This window comes from Sebastes fasciatus, chromosome 15 (assembly GCF_043250625.1).
Source record: "Sebastes fasciatus isolate fSebFas1 chromosome 15, fSebFas1.pri, whole genome shotgun sequence".
Taxonomy (NCBI): Eukaryota; Metazoa; Chordata; class Actinopteri; order Perciformes; family Sebastidae; genus Sebastes; species Sebastes fasciatus.
This window is the reverse complement of record NC_133809.1, coordinates 21,794,280-21,811,145: the sequence shown is the minus strand read 5'-3', so window position 1 is coordinate 21,811,145 and position 16,866 is coordinate 21,794,280. Positions and strand designations below refer to the sequence as shown.

General features: G+C 37.2%; 1 protein-coding gene across 2 annotated transcripts; it reads left to right on the top strand.

Moving 5' to 3' along the window:
* The first annotated feature begins 2,471 nt into the window (after positions 1 to 2,471).
* Positions 2,472 to 16,197, top strand: pax1a (paired box 1a). Of its 2 annotated transcripts, XR_012597333.1 has the most exons (6): positions 2,476 to 2,728; positions 4,040 to 4,663; positions 6,513 to 6,646; positions 7,702 to 7,924; positions 10,125 to 10,282; positions 13,426 to 16,197. XR_012597333.1 is itself a non-coding variant. In XM_074661143.1 (5 exons), the coding sequence occupies exons 1-5, from the start codon at positions 2,725 to 2,727 to the stop codon at positions 10,223 to 10,225; spliced, it is 1,086 nt and encodes a 361-aa protein (XP_074517244.1). In that variant the 5' UTR covers positions 2,472 to 2,724; the 3' UTR covers positions 10,226 to 10,781. The 2 variants fall into 2 exon arrangements, 1 of the variants encoding a protein (XP_074517244.1); XM_074661143.1 differs by lacking the exon at positions 13,426 to 16,197 and having other exon boundaries at positions 2,472 to 2,728; positions 10,125 to 10,781.
* The last annotated feature ends 669 nt before the right edge of the window (positions 16,198 to 16,866 follow it).

Here is a 16,866-nt window from a genome sequence, read left to right as displayed (position 1 = left end):
TGCACCAACGGGTGTAGTGTGCGCGTGGATTATTTATTAATATTTATTATATATTTACGTAATTATATAATACATATATTGACCTTTAAATGTCCATACGGATATATGAAAACGCATTTTCAGAGAAAATCCTTTAGCAGAATAAGATTCCAGTAATAAAAGCAGACCACCGACCTCTCTGCTGTTTATCTAACCTACATAGCTTGAATTTACACTGTAGCTACCGCGCACATTTTTGGGGGCTTTTATTTATTTTAAAACCATCTGAACTTTAGAAATAAAAACCTGGAATATATATAAATCGCAACACAATAACTTAAGATATCTAAGTCTGTGCGCTTTTTAACCTATCATCCCTGTAAAGGTGAATACAAAATTAAAAACAAACTAAGTAATGCAAATTAAATTTCACTGGCACGATATATGCATTCACTTTTACATGTGATCCTCGTTTTCCAATATTCCAAAGACCATGGCAGGTCTTAAAAACAGACACATCATTCGTTAAATGTAATTACATTAAATTAAAAATTAAAAATTTCATACTGCCTAGTGATGCAAAGTATACATTAACAGGGCAAAAATAATATTAAAGAAAAACATGAATTTTAAAAGTTCTATAGTTTATAATACAGGACATAATAGTAATACAGGCCTTCTTTGTGAGTTTATAAAGTGGACTTGTTAAGGACACCGTATATAAAATATAAATTTGATGCGTAAATGTACGCACCCTCTCATGTTGCTATCCATATTAAATACAAAGAAAAAATAATAGTTTGTTTTCTATTGAAACATTTTAGAAAAGGGTTTACCTACCCCGAAAATAGTGCTCATGTCAAAGAAGTAAGCCTGTGCTGATAAAACCATGCAATTCCTACGTTGTCCAGATGAGGGGAGTCCTGGCAGACAAGTAATAGAGGACAGACAGAGAGAGACAGGACGATGGGGAGAGAGTGAGAGACAGGCAGCAGAGACACACAGACAGAATGAGACTGAGATGTCACTTATTAAAACAATAATTCATACTCAGCAGCAACAGATGAAGTTACCTCCAGTGTGCCACCACCACCACCACCACCCTGCAACATGCATGCAAATACAGCATGCAGATATGAATTCACTTCTCATCCAGACGTCCACGATTGAAAAAGAAAGAAAGAAAGTGTCCATCACTATAGCATCTAACTTTAATCGATTCTTCTCCAGAAGCACCCAGCTCCCTCTGAACCCAACCTGATGCTTTCCATGTGTCCTGCTGCTCCCAGATCTGGATGGTGAAGTGGCCCAGGAGACAGACAGAGAGGAGAGGGGTGGAGGTGGAGGTGGGATGTGGTGGTCGTGGGGGGATAAGGACACTGCACCTTGTTACCATTGGGTCGACTGTTAAGTTTTACAAGTAACGTTTTGCGAGCTTATAAACGATACCTTCTAAACTTGCACAGGAAACTCCGAAAACATGCTGTGATAATGTATGTCTCTGGCATCCAGTCGATATCCCCATAGTCTGGGAGCCCAGAGATCTACAGAGGTATCGATTACATGAGCCACTTCACATGTTTGATGCTCCAACACTGGCTTATAAAAAAGACTCAGGCTGCCAAATGACTATATACCTTCAGTTTGTCTATAGGTAGAAAAAAATATATTTGATAGTATGTATGACTAAATAAAAATATTGAATAAAATAGCCACAAATGCAAACTATAATATTGGCATGTAAACTATAGCCAACATATCATCCACAGGTGAATAATTTCAGGTGTACTGATGTTATTTTTCTTATCAAATCTATAGGCTACTACCCTGTGATGCGCACTAAACACATGTTACCAATATAAAACATTGGTAACCAATATAAAACATTGGTAACCAATCTAAAACATTGGTAACCAGGAGGGTGTCATCCCATATATCTCTTCATATATACCTACAAACATATATACCTTCAGTTTGTCTATAGGTAGAAAAATATATTTTATAGTATTTATGACTAAATAAAATATTGAATAAAATAGCCACAAATGCAAACTATAATATTGGCATGTAAACTATAGCCAACATGGTATTTCAAGTGTACTGATGTTATTTTTCTTATCAAATCTATAGGCTACTACCCAGTGATGTGCACTAAACACATGTTACCAATATAAAACATTGGTTACCAATATAAACCATTGGTAACCAATATAAACCATTGGTAACCAGGAGGGTGTCATCCCATATATATCTCTTATGTTGTATGAGTCCTTACCAGAAGGCTGCATGTTGGATGAAACGTTTCCCTTTCTGCCACTTCCCCTATGCAAAATATCCAAGGAGGCTGCACAGCTCCAACCGGATGAGGTTTTTGCATTGGCTGACAGCTTTTCCCAGCAGCAGGACAGACCAATGAGACCAGACCGGAGTCTCGGCGTATAACAGAGAAGATTTGACGTGGAGGACGCGTCAAATTAATTCCAGCAAGCGCCGGACTCCCAGGGATAACTCCAATTTGCTTTTATCGGATGAAGATCACTTCGGTGCCATTGTACCTTGCAGTCACTCGTGTTCCCAAAAAAAACGCAGTGGGCGCTGCTGCAGTAGGAGGGGATTTTAAGAGGTCTATTTTCTCTCTTCTAGGGCTCATTCCTCCTCCTTCTCTTCTCTGCTCTTTCTCGGACGCATTCAGCCATTTGAAGGGGGCACCTATATTTTCCCGGCATCGCAAAAACGTATAGACAAATGGGTAAGCTTTGCGTTACCATCTGCATGCTTCACTGGCAGGGATCTTATGGAAGCGTCTCCACATTCACCACGCCTCATGCGTAAAGACAGAAATATAAGCTTTTTTTTTTGTCCTCCAAGTTCAGATAAATGAAGAGTGTCTTTTTTTGGCGTGCAGTTTATTTCATGGTGGATTTTTTTTCCAGCTCTGTTCAGCAGGCATTGTTTAAAGCTGCTTTAAATCTTAAATGGAACCACACCAGCAATTATCCCATGAAAAAGTGTGTCTTTGAAGAGCTCTCGAGTGTCAATTCCCTCAAGCTCCCTCGCCATTTTTTTATGTAGGTTTTTTGTTGTTGTGTATACGCAGGGGTGGTGGTGGAGGGAGAAAACTCAGCCAAGAAGTTTACACACTTTTGTAAAGTTGCAAATAGCAGTAGTTACTAAGCAGAGGTTACCATAGGGTGTGAGGCTGACACATGTTATACAACTCTGTAACCTCAGTTTATGGTGTGAATTAGAGGAGCATGGCCTGCTGTGGCAAACTGATGCAGATTTGGAAGTTATCTCTTAATAAATACATAGAATTATTTTTAGGAAATTATATTTTGTGACAGAAAAAAAGTGCAGCATAATGACAACATGAGGATATTATATTTGATTTGCTATTACTTCCTAAATATGTGACTTGTTATACAACTCTGTCACCTCAGTTTATGGTGTAAATTAGAGGAGCTGGCCTGCTGTGTCAAACTGATGCAGATTTGGAAAAGTTGTCTCTTAATAAATACACACAACTCTACTCTTTCTTTTTGTCATTATTATTATTATTGTTATTTCTTTTCTTGGTTTTATTTTGGTTTTGAATGTTGAGGTTGTTTTCTCTCTAATGTAACTTGATTGGTTTGTCTGTAAAGCTCATCTAACTTAAAAGTTGGTTTATAGGCTGTTGTAATTACAAACAGTGGATTTTGCATATATGAAAACAACCTTGAAAAGAAATAAAGTATACAAAAAATAAAAAATACACATGATTATTTTAGGAAATTATATTTTGTGGCAGAAAAAAAGTGCAGTACAATGACAACATGAGGATATTTTATTTGCTATTACTCACTAAATATGTGACTCGTTATACAACTTTGTAACCTCAATTTATGGTGTAAATTAGAGGAGCTGGCCTGCTGTGTCAAACTGATGCAGATTTGGAAGTTGTCTCTTAATAAATACATATACTTATTTTAGGAAATTATATTTTGTGGCAGAATTTTATATTTTATTTGCTATTACTCACTAAATATGTGACTTATGTGTGTCTCTATTCTCCATGCAGAGCAAAACTATGGAGAGGTGAACCAGCTGGGTGGTGTGTTCGTCAATGGGCGACCTCTGCCCAATGCCATACGGTTGAGAATAGTGGAGCTGGCTCAGCTCGGCATCAGGCCCTGCGATATAAGCCGGCAACTGCGAGTCTCCCACGGCTGCGTGAGCAAGATCTTGGCGAGATACAACGAGACTGGCTCCATCTTACCCGGTGCCATCGGTGGAAGCAAACCGCGCGTCACGACGCCTAACGTGGTGAAAAACATCAGGGAATACAAACAAGGAGACCCGGGGATCTTTGCATGGGAGATCCGGGACAGGCTTTTGGCAGATGGAGTTTGTGACAAGTACAATGTGCCGTCGGTGAGCTCGATCAGCAGGATTTTACGCAACAAGATTGGAAATCTCTCCCAGCCCAACCAGTACGAGAGCAGCAAGCAAGCCTCCGCGCAGGCCGGCCTCTCCTACAACCACATATACCCGTATTCATACCCAAACATGTCGCCAAATGGCACGAAAATGGGCAGCCCTGGAGTACCCATGTCTGCTGGACATATGAGCATATCCAGAGCATGGCCTTCTGCGCACACAGTCAGCAACATCCTCGGTATACGAGCCTTCATGGATCCTGCAGGTGAGGACAACAAAGTCAAGTCAAATTTATTTCTATAGCACATTTAAAACAACATGAAGTGCTTTACAGACATAGTGCAGAATAAAAAACAGGTCAACAGAGCAGACAACAAAATCTCACTCATCCACAGACAGAGACCGAGATAAAAATTCATAGGTAAAAGACTGTTATAATAAGGCCAATTAGTAATTACAATTCAGGTACATTCAAAAGATAAGTAGTTCTATAAATGCTAAGGGTATATAGGCTGGGACATATGAAGCCAACCTGGCAGCACATCCCTAATCAGCAAAAAAAGTTATTATAATTAGTGATGAATAACTAAGTCAAGTCAAGTCAAATGTATTTCTATAGCACATTTAAAACAACATATGACCAAAGTGCTTTACAGACATAGGCAGAATAAAAAACAGGTCAACAGAGCAGACAACAAAATCTCACACATCCACAGACAGACACCAAGGTAAAATCATGAGTAAAAAAGACTGTTATAATGAGCATTTATAAAAAAGGCCAATTAGTAATCACAATTCAAGTACATTCAAAAAGCCAAAGAAAAGAGGTTGGTCTTGAGCTGTGCTTTGAAAGACTCTGTAGAGGGAGCAGATCTGATGTGGAGAGGCAGTTTGTTCCACAGACTAATCAACTAACAACATGTATATGCTCTGTGACCAATCTAAGAATCAGAATCAGAATCGTGTTTATTGCCAGGTGTAAGAGGTATACACTAGGAATTTGCTTTGGTTTTGTTGGTGCAAGTCAAACAGTATGATAACAAAAGAATAGATAAAAACGTTAGAATAAAATAAAAATAAAAAAATAAAAATTCTACCAATATACTAAGGCCTCACTGCTCTAACACCAGAGCTTAATAAACCCGTGCCGCTGGTTATTATAGTGTTATTCAATCATGATGAATTGCCATATCACTCTCCGTACAAACCTGTTCTGTGCAACAAGCAGGACAATGTGTCCATTAGAAGTTGTACAAGGCCTCCGTTTCACCATTCAGCCAGAAAGCAGTAAGGCCACTCTCAATAGGCCTTTTCATGGGATGATGCGTTTGCAAACACCTTGCTCACCTGCTAGATCCAACTTAATCCCTCAAGTAGTCATTACAGGCATTTTTGTCTTTGCCCTTCTGCTTCTTTAGTCAATGTTTTCATCCAGTGTTAAGTCGCCAAGGCCAGTGTTTTTTTTTTGTGCCATATGATGCAACATAATTTAAACAAATTCTGTGTCAAATTATATATATGTTAACTCTTTTTTATTATTATTATTATTATTTTTGAAACAGCTAGACGCATTAGGCTTAGCTTATACTTATATGAGAATGTTGCTTCTTTTACGCAAACGTAAAATATAAAATGTAGGTCTTAATTGGGTACAATACGCCTTGATTATTTATAAATAATTAAATAAAAGAAGAATATTCATAATAATATATAATATGTGATATGTTGTTTCCTTTCAACTTTATCGTTTTTTGTGTTTTTTTTTATTTTTTTGTTTGTCTTTAACATTTAATTAAAACCAAGGCTTAATTTTTTTATAATACGCGCTTATTGCAAACAATTACGCACTTTACTAATAATTGGGATAATTTTGATATTTAATCGCGTAATTGTTTGATTGACCCTCACTTAAAATCTATTTTAGATAGGCCTGCTTTTTTGGAAAATTAAATATGTTTTATAGCCCAGATAAGCTCATGCGTAAACCATTTGAAATGTGTCTATAATTCTCATAGTTAATTATAAAACTAAATGGGACTGCATTGTTGTTGATGTTTTTAGCACTTTTACCGTTTTAATAAATCTTTGACATGAAGTTACTGTTTGTGAATCAGCCCTTGCTGCAGCTGACGGATACCCACAGAAGATGGAGGAGTGGAGCAACGTCAACAGAGCAGCTTTCCCAGCAGCTCACACAGTCAACGGGATCGACAAATCAGCCATTGACGCAGACATCAAATATGCTCAGGTAAATAAACATCTGGACATGTGTGCAGCCTGTAACGTTTCTACACCAAGTGTGTGTACACTCTGTATTATATAATCGCGCCATTTTCTTTCCTTTGTAGGAAACAGTCCAAATGGCTTGTGCCAAAAATGGGCAGAGGCCTTTAGAGTAAATTAGTTGTGCTCTCGCTGCAAAGCCTTGTGGCAAAGCTGTGAAAAGTTTCCATATATCAGGGACCTTTGTGTCGGCATGCAAAGTCATATAAGGCCACAGACAGACCTCTGCTTGATAAGATTTGACCCCTGAGACTCTTAAAGGTCCCATATCATGCTCATTTTCAGGTTCATACTTGTATTTTGTGTTTCTACTAGAACATGTTTATATGCTTTAATGTTAAAAAAATAACTTTATTTTCCTCATATTGTCAACCTGAAGATACCTGTATTTACCCTCTGTCTGAAACGCTCCGTTTTAGGCATTTCGACGGAATTGCGACGAAATTGCAACAGAATTGCGTTGCTAGGCAGCAGCTTGGGTTCATGTGTACTTCCTGTCAGCTGATGACACTCACATACACTGCAAACAGGAATAAACTGGGTAAAGGGTATAAAGGGTCTAAATATTGTATATTTGTGACATCACAAATGGACAGAAATCCTGACAGCTTGTTTCAAATGCAGAGTTTCTGAATACGGGCTGTGTGTATTTCCCTGTGGATTGAACATTTCGGTACTTTCACAGTATTTATATAGGACTTAAGCCTGCTTTATAATAAAAACAACATGCAAATCTCAATTTTTTATAATATGGGACCTTTAAGGAGTTTCATTACTGTTGATTAAATGTTTCAGGACTGAGACAGACTGACAGACGGATCCCATCTGTGTATACAGACTCTAATTAGTCTTATTTATGGTGAATTAAATTACAGTGACTGTATTCCTCAATTTGCTTCCCCTCTTCCTGCTTTGAGAAGCACTGCTGGAGGCCACATGTCACTGTCACATGCAATTATGAGCCACTGTGCGTTTTTTTTCTTGTTGTGCTTATTTTGTCTTGTTTTGTGCCTGCTGCAGCCCTCCTCGACGCTGTCCAGTTATGTCTCGGCGTGTGCGTACTCTCCCAGTAACCAGTACGGGGTGTACAGCGGGCCAGCAGGCGGATACGTGGCTCAGGGTCACCACCACTGGCAGCCGCAGAGCCCGGCCATGTCACACCCAGGAGGCGGCGGAGGGATGAGCATGCACGCTGCAGGAGACATCCACTCCTCCATGACCTTCAAGCACCAGGCCAGAGAAGGTACGGAGCACAGAGAGCACAGTTTAATATGAAAATTGGTGACACGTGTCCAAAAAAAAAAATCTCTCTGGGGTGCAGTTGCTTTATAAAAAAAAAAAATAGTGTTGTTTTTCTGTAATATTTTGAATACATTAAAAGGGAGAAATTGTATTTTACAAACAATATATGGTGCCAGATCTAATAATTTTGCATTTGGAGTAAGACAAATAGGAAATTATCTCTACAACAATCCAATCTATTGGGTCCAACCCTAACTCCAAATATTACACTGGACAGAATATATAAACCACAAGGTTTTGTCAAATAATTTTATAGTGACAATCAAATATGTTATTGAAATAGCTGTATAAATAAATAGTACAGGAGTTTGAACTTGTGAAATGAAACAATAAAAAAAATATTTTTACAGTGATATTACTATTTTTTATTTTTGTATTTATTATTATTATTGGGTTTCTTTATCATATCAACACTGTTAGGAATTTCCCAGTAAAATAACAGTAAAGAACTGGCAGCAGGGTTGCCTTTATGTTACTGTAAAATTAACATAATTATACTGTCACTGAAATTTACAGCTTTGTACTGTTAATGAAAAATACAGTTTGAAATGTTTTTTTTTATTATTAATTTCACAGTATTTTACAGTTAATTTACTGTTTAAATATACATTATATCCTCCTGAGACCCAGCCCATTGACATGTGTCCTCTGTAGTGGACATTTTGTCCACATGCATATCCTTTTACTCTTTTGACTTACTCTATCAACCCCTGGTGTATTGTAAAGAGGACATCATGGGCTTTCCAGTGATATGGCATGTGTTTTTTTTAATCAAGTTGAATGTATTCTTGGTTTAATATCACTCTACAGCCATAATCTGTTCATTTTTCTTTTCACACTGAAATGGTCCTGTGGTCCACTACAGTGGACATGCTGTAAAATAAAAAAATTAAGTTTAAAAAGCCTAAATTGTAAGATTTTCTTTTAACCCTAAATAGGAAGGAAATCACACAAAAAAAGTAATTGGAAGACTTTTTTTACTCGGTTCCCAGGAGGATGTAGCTGTTTTTCACCTTTCTTTTACATTATCTTACTGATTTGTTTTAATGCACTATTTAGGTTGTATTTTTTACATACATTTTAATAAACATTATTTTTTGCCTAGATGAATAGACATAGCAGGTTACAGACATAGGAATAGTCACACTAAATACAATTAAAAGGCACTTGTTAGGAAAAAAGGCTATAATAGACTTGTTGACACTTTTCGCAAAAATGTCTATCTCTAGCTGGCTACAAGCACAGAATGCAAACCATAATAACATGTGAGTGAAGAACAGAGCTAATTCACTGATTTTACAATCATGTACAATGTACAAGCCTCACATGTGCAGATGAGGTCCCAGAATTAAAAAAAAAATACTGCATGAAACTGTTACTGATGATACTTTAGACAGTTGATCAGCAGTAAAGTGCTGTTTTTTAAGAATGCATTATAGTTCAGTTAAAAAACGGCCTATGAGCGTAATTTAACAGGTTTTCTTTTGTATTAACAGTAAAGCACTGTTTTTTAGCAATACCAGGTTAATACTGTTGAAATCCTGCTGTAAATTAACAGCAATTGTTTACAGTGCAGTTTAATATGAAAACTGGTGACACGTGTCCAAAAAGAAAAATCTCTCTGGGGTGCAGTTGCTTTATGATAGGATGTTTTTTTTTACAGTGATATTACTATTTTTTTATTTATTATTATTATTGAGTTTCTTTATCATATCAACTTATATGCGCAGAGGACACTCTCTCTCCCCCCTCGTCCCTCTCTTACGCACGCTCACTTTCCAAATAAGCGACGACCACAATGAGTGTAAACATTTACCAATTCCCAAATGAAGCCTAATTATATGCCAATTATTAAATATTGACCTTCCAGAATCGGCCTGCCAGGTGGTCCGAGGACATTTTTACGCACATGAAATGCAAGAGAGAGCTTCATTTTTCAAAGAGAGCTCAGACTAACTGAATCCTAATGGTAATTTGGGGATGAAAAAAGTGGCCTCACTCGCATATTGTCACGTTGCACCCATCTCAAAGTACACGCACTTGTTATAGGGCAGATCGGACACTAACTTTTAATGTGAAATAACTCAGATTATCTCGAGGAGTAAATCATAATTTTATTTATTTTTATCTGTGTTGTGCAGGAGACAGAAAACCGCCCAAGCAGCAGCAGCAGCAGCAACAGCAGCAGCAGCAACATGAAGACTTGAACAGTGTGCATGGACTCAATACCTCATCATCATAACCGGGACTTATAATTACCTGACCCATTTAAACTGAACTCATTTCAACAACTCCAACAGTAAGTGTCAACACTAACAGGCTTGTTCCCACTGAGTGTTTTGCAGCTTACCTGTCAAACGGCCTATTCACATTATACAGTGTAGCTTTATCGGCCTTCATGGCCATATGAATGTAAGTTTGCATGGATGTATCGGTGTTTCCCCCTCTCAGTTTTTCCTCCATTGAAATACTTCATGTTGCTATAGACTGTATATTCTCTTATGGAGACTGCAGGATTTAAAAAAAAAACAAAAAAAAAACAGACATTTTTTGTCAGTCCAGTCTGTCATTGATGTTTTATTATAAAAACTATCTCGCAATCAAATTAAGATATTATATAATATATGGCGATATTATATTATCTTAATTTGTGGCCATGATCTCGATTCTACAGTGACTCAACGATGTGAACAAAGAGATAAATTGTCTAAATGTAAAATATTTTGCCAAAGCTTTAATTATATATTTTTATAATTCCATTGTAAATATTAAAAAAATAAATAAAGGGCTTTCTTAAATGCCATATGTTTGTCGTTTAGTTTATATTCTTTCATCATAGATCCATGAAAGGGCAGTTTGGTTCATCTCGTTGGTTAAGGCCTACAGAAAGTCATGGTGCTGGTTATATCAGTTTAAAGACACATCATACAGAAAGTTTCCGTAAAAAAATAAATAATTAGCCTGCAGTTTCTGTATGTCCAAAAAGTGACTTTTGGCAATGTATTAAAAGTTTATACCACCTATTCATTTCGTCGCAGTTCTTGGAGGTGAACAAAAAAAAAAAACTCTCTGAATGGAAGCTGCTTTGCTTTCACTGAGGCTATAAATGGCATGAAAAATATATATATATTTTAATTTATCATATTATAATAGAATAATCCAACTTGTTACATAACATGTTATCGGTATGGGAACTGAAATATATTGGCTCATTACGCCACTGCTTACAGGGAAAGTGACTCAGGTGTAACCTCCGTGCACTTGGCGCCTCAGCTGATGCTATCTCACTTGTAAATGATCCCTGCCATGATGGAAATCACAGACCTGATCATGCACGTTAATAATGAACAGTGTGTGTACATGACAGTCAGCAGCTGATAGTCCAAATCCACCCACATGCAGCCTCAGGGATGCGTTTTCCCCCTTATATACAAATTACTAGAATTTGACCATCCAGGCCTTTACTGTATAGACTCTGCTCTTTCTAATCTGCTCATTCCTATTGACTGTTTGCTTTAACGAAAAGTCTCCTCACAGCTTTCCTTAATAGACTCAACTGTTCGTCACTGAATGGGATCATGTTTTCTGATCTCACCTTTATGGTTGGCACATTTCTATGATAAGGCTATTGTTATTTGGTCGTGGTAGTCTTTTGTACAATAATAATAGTACCAAAAATAGTATACATAATTAACAGTTTTGTGTGATGCAAATGTGGTTTCATATAAGGCATTTTTATTATTATTATTATTATTATTATTATTATTATTATATATTTTTCGTCATTTTTGAAAACATTAGCAAATTAATCCCTTGACTAAAATCTCATCAAAAAAGATCTATTTTTTATCATATAGACTGAATAGTTAATTTGTCGAAGTTGAGTAATTTTTTAATTTTGTTAACTACTTACAACAAATAAATACCTTTACTCAGTTTCTTCTGATTAATATCAGCAACCCAAAATATTAAATCGCATAAGTCTGGTCTGTCATGAATTTAAATTTACAGTTGATTTTTTTTAATATTTTATATTTTTACCCTTATTGTGAACCAAAATTACCTTGGAGCAATAGGAAAATACTGAATATTAGAAATACATATTTTTTCATTTTCAATATTTTTTTATAGTAGTCTGTGTTTGACAGTTTCAACTCTTACAACTTACATTTGCTTTTGTGATCAAACTGGACTCATCACCATATTGAGACTTGATGCAGGATGGTAAGGTGAGGTCAGGGGGAATATGTGCAGCACGGTTGGTTTGGTGAGGAACCAGTAGTCTACTATAGTTTGGTTGAGTAAGATTGAGCATTTCCTTGGTTTTAAACAGCACCATTATTGTGAATGTAATCAGGAAGTCTAAAATATTTAATGATGGTATTTTTATGCCTTTGAAAGACACAATACGTTAATCAGTATGTTCTTCCCTTTTGGGTGCAAGTTAGGTCTCCATAATTCGAATACGTAAACCTAAAAAACACTGTTTTATAGTTCCAAACGCATAAACCCGTTGACCTTTCATGTAGACCAGGAAATAGGTTCACTGGGTTTCCACTGAGCTGAGACAATGAGATTATTGATTGCATCTGTGTATTGTAAACACTGATAAACCTGATCAGCCAAATCAGCTTCAAGGTTTTTAACACTCTAAAAACAAAAGGTGCCGGTTGACTGACTGACGTTAAAACAATGAGTGCCACTAGCAAAACTGAAGCCACCTAACAAAGGAAATTATCCCTGAGACTGGAGGGAGGATCACTTTAAAGAGTAATTATAACCCCTGCGTTCATCATAAAGATGAATATTAAATTCAGTTATATGCTATAGACATATGTTGATTGTGGTATTTGCAACCACTTCATCCCAAACAAAATGAACAGAACTTTTCAGGCTCTCACTATTTTTGTGGATTTACATATACAGTATATTTGGACTCTGTTTTCTTGATTCTGGCTATAAGAGACAGTTGGAAACTCCGGCCGAACCACAATAGAACAAAGAAGTATTGTTCATAAAAAAAGGCATTATTTTAATATATGTGTTATTTCCAAACAAGAGATAAGAACTTGCTTTTTCAACATTGTTGGGCTTTGTTCCTAATTTTATGGTCCTAAACTGTAAACATAAATGGTAATGGTGTTTACCTGGCATGTCCACATGCAAGCATGATGTTAAATGTGTACGGCAATAGTCAAATTCTTATTCTTATTCTTATAGGTCAGCAGTAACTTTTGAGTTTTGATTGATATGGTAAAGTTCTGAAAAACGATCCAAGAAAATAGGAAGTAACTTATTCCCAGGGTGCTATAATCGTACAAACAAAAGCACAGATGTGTCTTACTGATCAGTTTTAATAGCAGGTTTTAGGATACACCCTGGAATTCGGGTGCCCTCTGAGCTCTATTTTGCAGTCGCTGATTCCTTTCCCCCTTTTTGCAGCAAAATCCCCAGTGCCTGCGTATATCCAAACATTAAGATGGCCTATGAGTACACACGCTCCCTGACTGGAGTCGTTCTGTTTTCCCGGATACCACTTGGGGTTCAGAAAACACTCCTTCATGGTGGCGGGGTTACTTCCTGCGGGACCTATGGTCATCAATCAGGGCAGAAAGTGATACCCCCCACTGCGTCTTCTGCAGAGCCTCTGTGTTGGAGGGGCAGCAGGTGGGCTGGTTATAGATGGTTGTTTCCTCTTGATACAGAGCACGAAAACATCATATTTCTTACTTTTTTTTTAAGTGTGTGTATTTTGAGATGGGTGCAACATGACAATATGCTAGTGAGGCCACTTTTTTCATCCCAGAATTACCATTAGGATTAATTTATTGTGCATTTTGAACATTGATCAAATGGTTCCCACTGAGTTATTGTTTCTTTTCACAAGTTAAAGCTCCTGTACTATTTATATATACATCTATTTCAATAAGATATTTGATTGTCACTATACAATTATTTGCTAACACGTTGTTGTTTATATATTCTGTCCAGTGTAATATTAGTTCAATATTAATATAGTTAGGGTTGGACCCAATAGATTGGGAAGTTGTAGAGATAATTTCCTATTTGTCTTACCCCAAATGCAAAATTATTAGATCCATATATTTTTTGTAAAGTACAATTTCTCCCTTTTAATTTATTCAAAATATTACAGAAAAACAACACCTATTTGAGTCTAAAGCAGACAAAAAGAGACTTTTTGACACTGTAACATGCCAAACTCAATGATGTATACCGACACACACGAGTGTGTAAATGCCCAGACTTAAACAACGTATGGTGCTTCCTCTGATCTCCGGCTTCTTGAGAGTGTTACCTCTGCAACTTCAACTTGAAAGAATTCTCAAATGCCAAAAGCTTAAACAGATACTTGGAGAGATGGATAGGAGACTCAGTCTCCTTGATCCTAATGGATATGATATTAAGAAGTATTAATAATCCAAGCAGCAGCGAAATGGTGACAGAGCAAGAACAGGCGCTCCTATCTTCAACTGTAACACTTCATCAATGTCTGACATGTGTACTGGAAGGATGGAGTGTTCTTTGGAGACCAAAGTTCAGTTTATGTGTTGGGACACTTTGCTGGGTATGATTTAAGACATTTTACATTATCTGTACTTTTTGTGTTGAGGGGGGAAACCACCCCAGACTGGCCAGGAGACAGTCAGTCACTCACTTCTCTGCCTTCGCATGACTCAAAGTCAACAAGAGAGCATCTCAGGACATAGCGACACGGCAACCCAGACAGGTCTTGGAAAAAAGCAAAGAAAGATAGAAACCTTTTAAAAAGAGAGTGGCAAGTTGGCAAACTGTCAAATTCTGAAAAGAAAGGCCGGTGTCAGCAGTTCGCACGTCTGAAATTTCAAATGAATTGACTCGCCATGGAAACAGGGTGCATGCAAACATGTACAATGCTGAAACGTGTGCGTGTCATGGCTTTTGACAAGCAGGATATTTTTTTTTTGAGAAATGAAGTCATGAATCAAGCAATGAATCATAGCTGCCATCCATGTTTACACTGTATGACAGAGTTTGATGCACATTTGATGAACAGGTTAAATTAAAACAGGGCAAGTGTAGAGACAATTATAGGCCTACAATCTAACCGACATCTGACATGAACAGGATAAGATCAAAATTGCTATTTGTCTAATTTGTTAGTCATGCATTCATATTTTTACCACCCAAAGCAGTGGGTCCGTAACGATGTCATCCTTGTAATGTAATCACCACTGCCTTTTCTTTTTGTTTTTTGTTCCGCTGACTGTCCACAGGATTTCCAAGCAGGCAGAGTTACAGCTCTGTAGTCTAGAGGATGATAAATGTCTCCCTCCCATGTTCTTACTTGCTCTGCCAGCTCACCACATCAACCAGGCGCTCTAAAAGCAAAAGGGACATAGACATGATGATGACATTTGGCTTTCTAAATGAAAACGTATCATTTCACATTCGCTCTCAGGAGATTCCGCCGCTGTTTTTGGTCCTCGGAGGATACAGCGATACAGCAATAAAGAGAATAACCGCAAGATCACATTGAATTGCAGAGCCCAGCTTTGATTATTATATACAGATGACTAAAGGAGCATGAAATTATGTTTGCAAACACAATTAAAATGCAACTCTTTGAAAACGCTGCCATGAACGCAGGCATATTTTTGTAAAACTAAAAATGCTTGTAATTTGTGTGTATTGTCAGTATGTAAATATCAACATCTAGAGGAGTGTGCAGTTCTTTACTGGAAACCCAGAACCTTTATTGTGGAAATGTGTCAGCAGTTTCTGTAGTGGAAGTCTATTTTGGTGAAGATCTGGGCACAGACAGAGACAGTCCTCGGTGCAGGAGGATCCTCTCTAATTTGTGGAGACTATAGAATTAATGTTCTGCCCGACTGCCCATCTGTGACTTATTTGAAGTGTGCTGAAACATATACTGTGCTAAATGTTGCCACACACATGCCAAAGGCTACCGGCAGAAAAAAAGCTATGGGGAGTTGGATTTAAGGCTTGCCTTCAAGTTAATTTTTGGCTCATATTCTTATTAGGTGATAATAAGATGATGACTCTTCTCCCAAAAATGTGAGTGGTAAACCACCGGACTGTCTGTTGGTTTGGAGGGGAAAATATTGAAAGAATCTCAGTTGGATCTCTGAAATGTCTCTGTTTAGATGTACTGGAATTTTCTTGGTATGAAAAAAATAAATGTACTATTTTGTATCATTTTGGTGTTATTCTATAGTTTTATTATTGTCAACAAATACCATGACAAGATCAAAAGCAGCAATGTGTCAATTCATCTCGCACTACTTTGTAACTTCCCAACCCCGTCTGTGGCTTTCAGCTTAAAGCCTATTTATTCCTATACGGAGGGCCAAGTAATTTCCTTAAAAAGCTGGGTATTGTAGTTTTTAGCAAACACTACTCAAACAGGAGTAAATCGAGCATTTGTTGGGGACTATTTTCAGCTGTGGAGTAATACACGTGTGGAGTGTATTTACGGTATTTACAGAATGTGGGATTGACTCAAAATAAACCACAGTGTGTGTGTGTGTGTGTGTTAATTTTAATAAAAGAACATGACACTTGGTGCAACAGTGTGGCAAATCGATGTGTTTTTAATAGTTTTTGGACAACAATAGAGGTAATGGTCTAGTGCAGCTATATACTTTGAATAAGGATATGTATATGCAAACTTCAACGGCATTCAGAGATTCCCCTTTTTATTTTTACTCTACTTTCAATGACTCATGATAGTTCCCACTGTCATTGCAGCAATATGGCATCTGTGCACTTTCCAGTTGAGGATCAGGGTTACAGTTAGAGTTCAGCCCTTCATATCAGATTTTGGGAAGTCCTTGCTTGTTTGAATATAACGCAATCAACTGT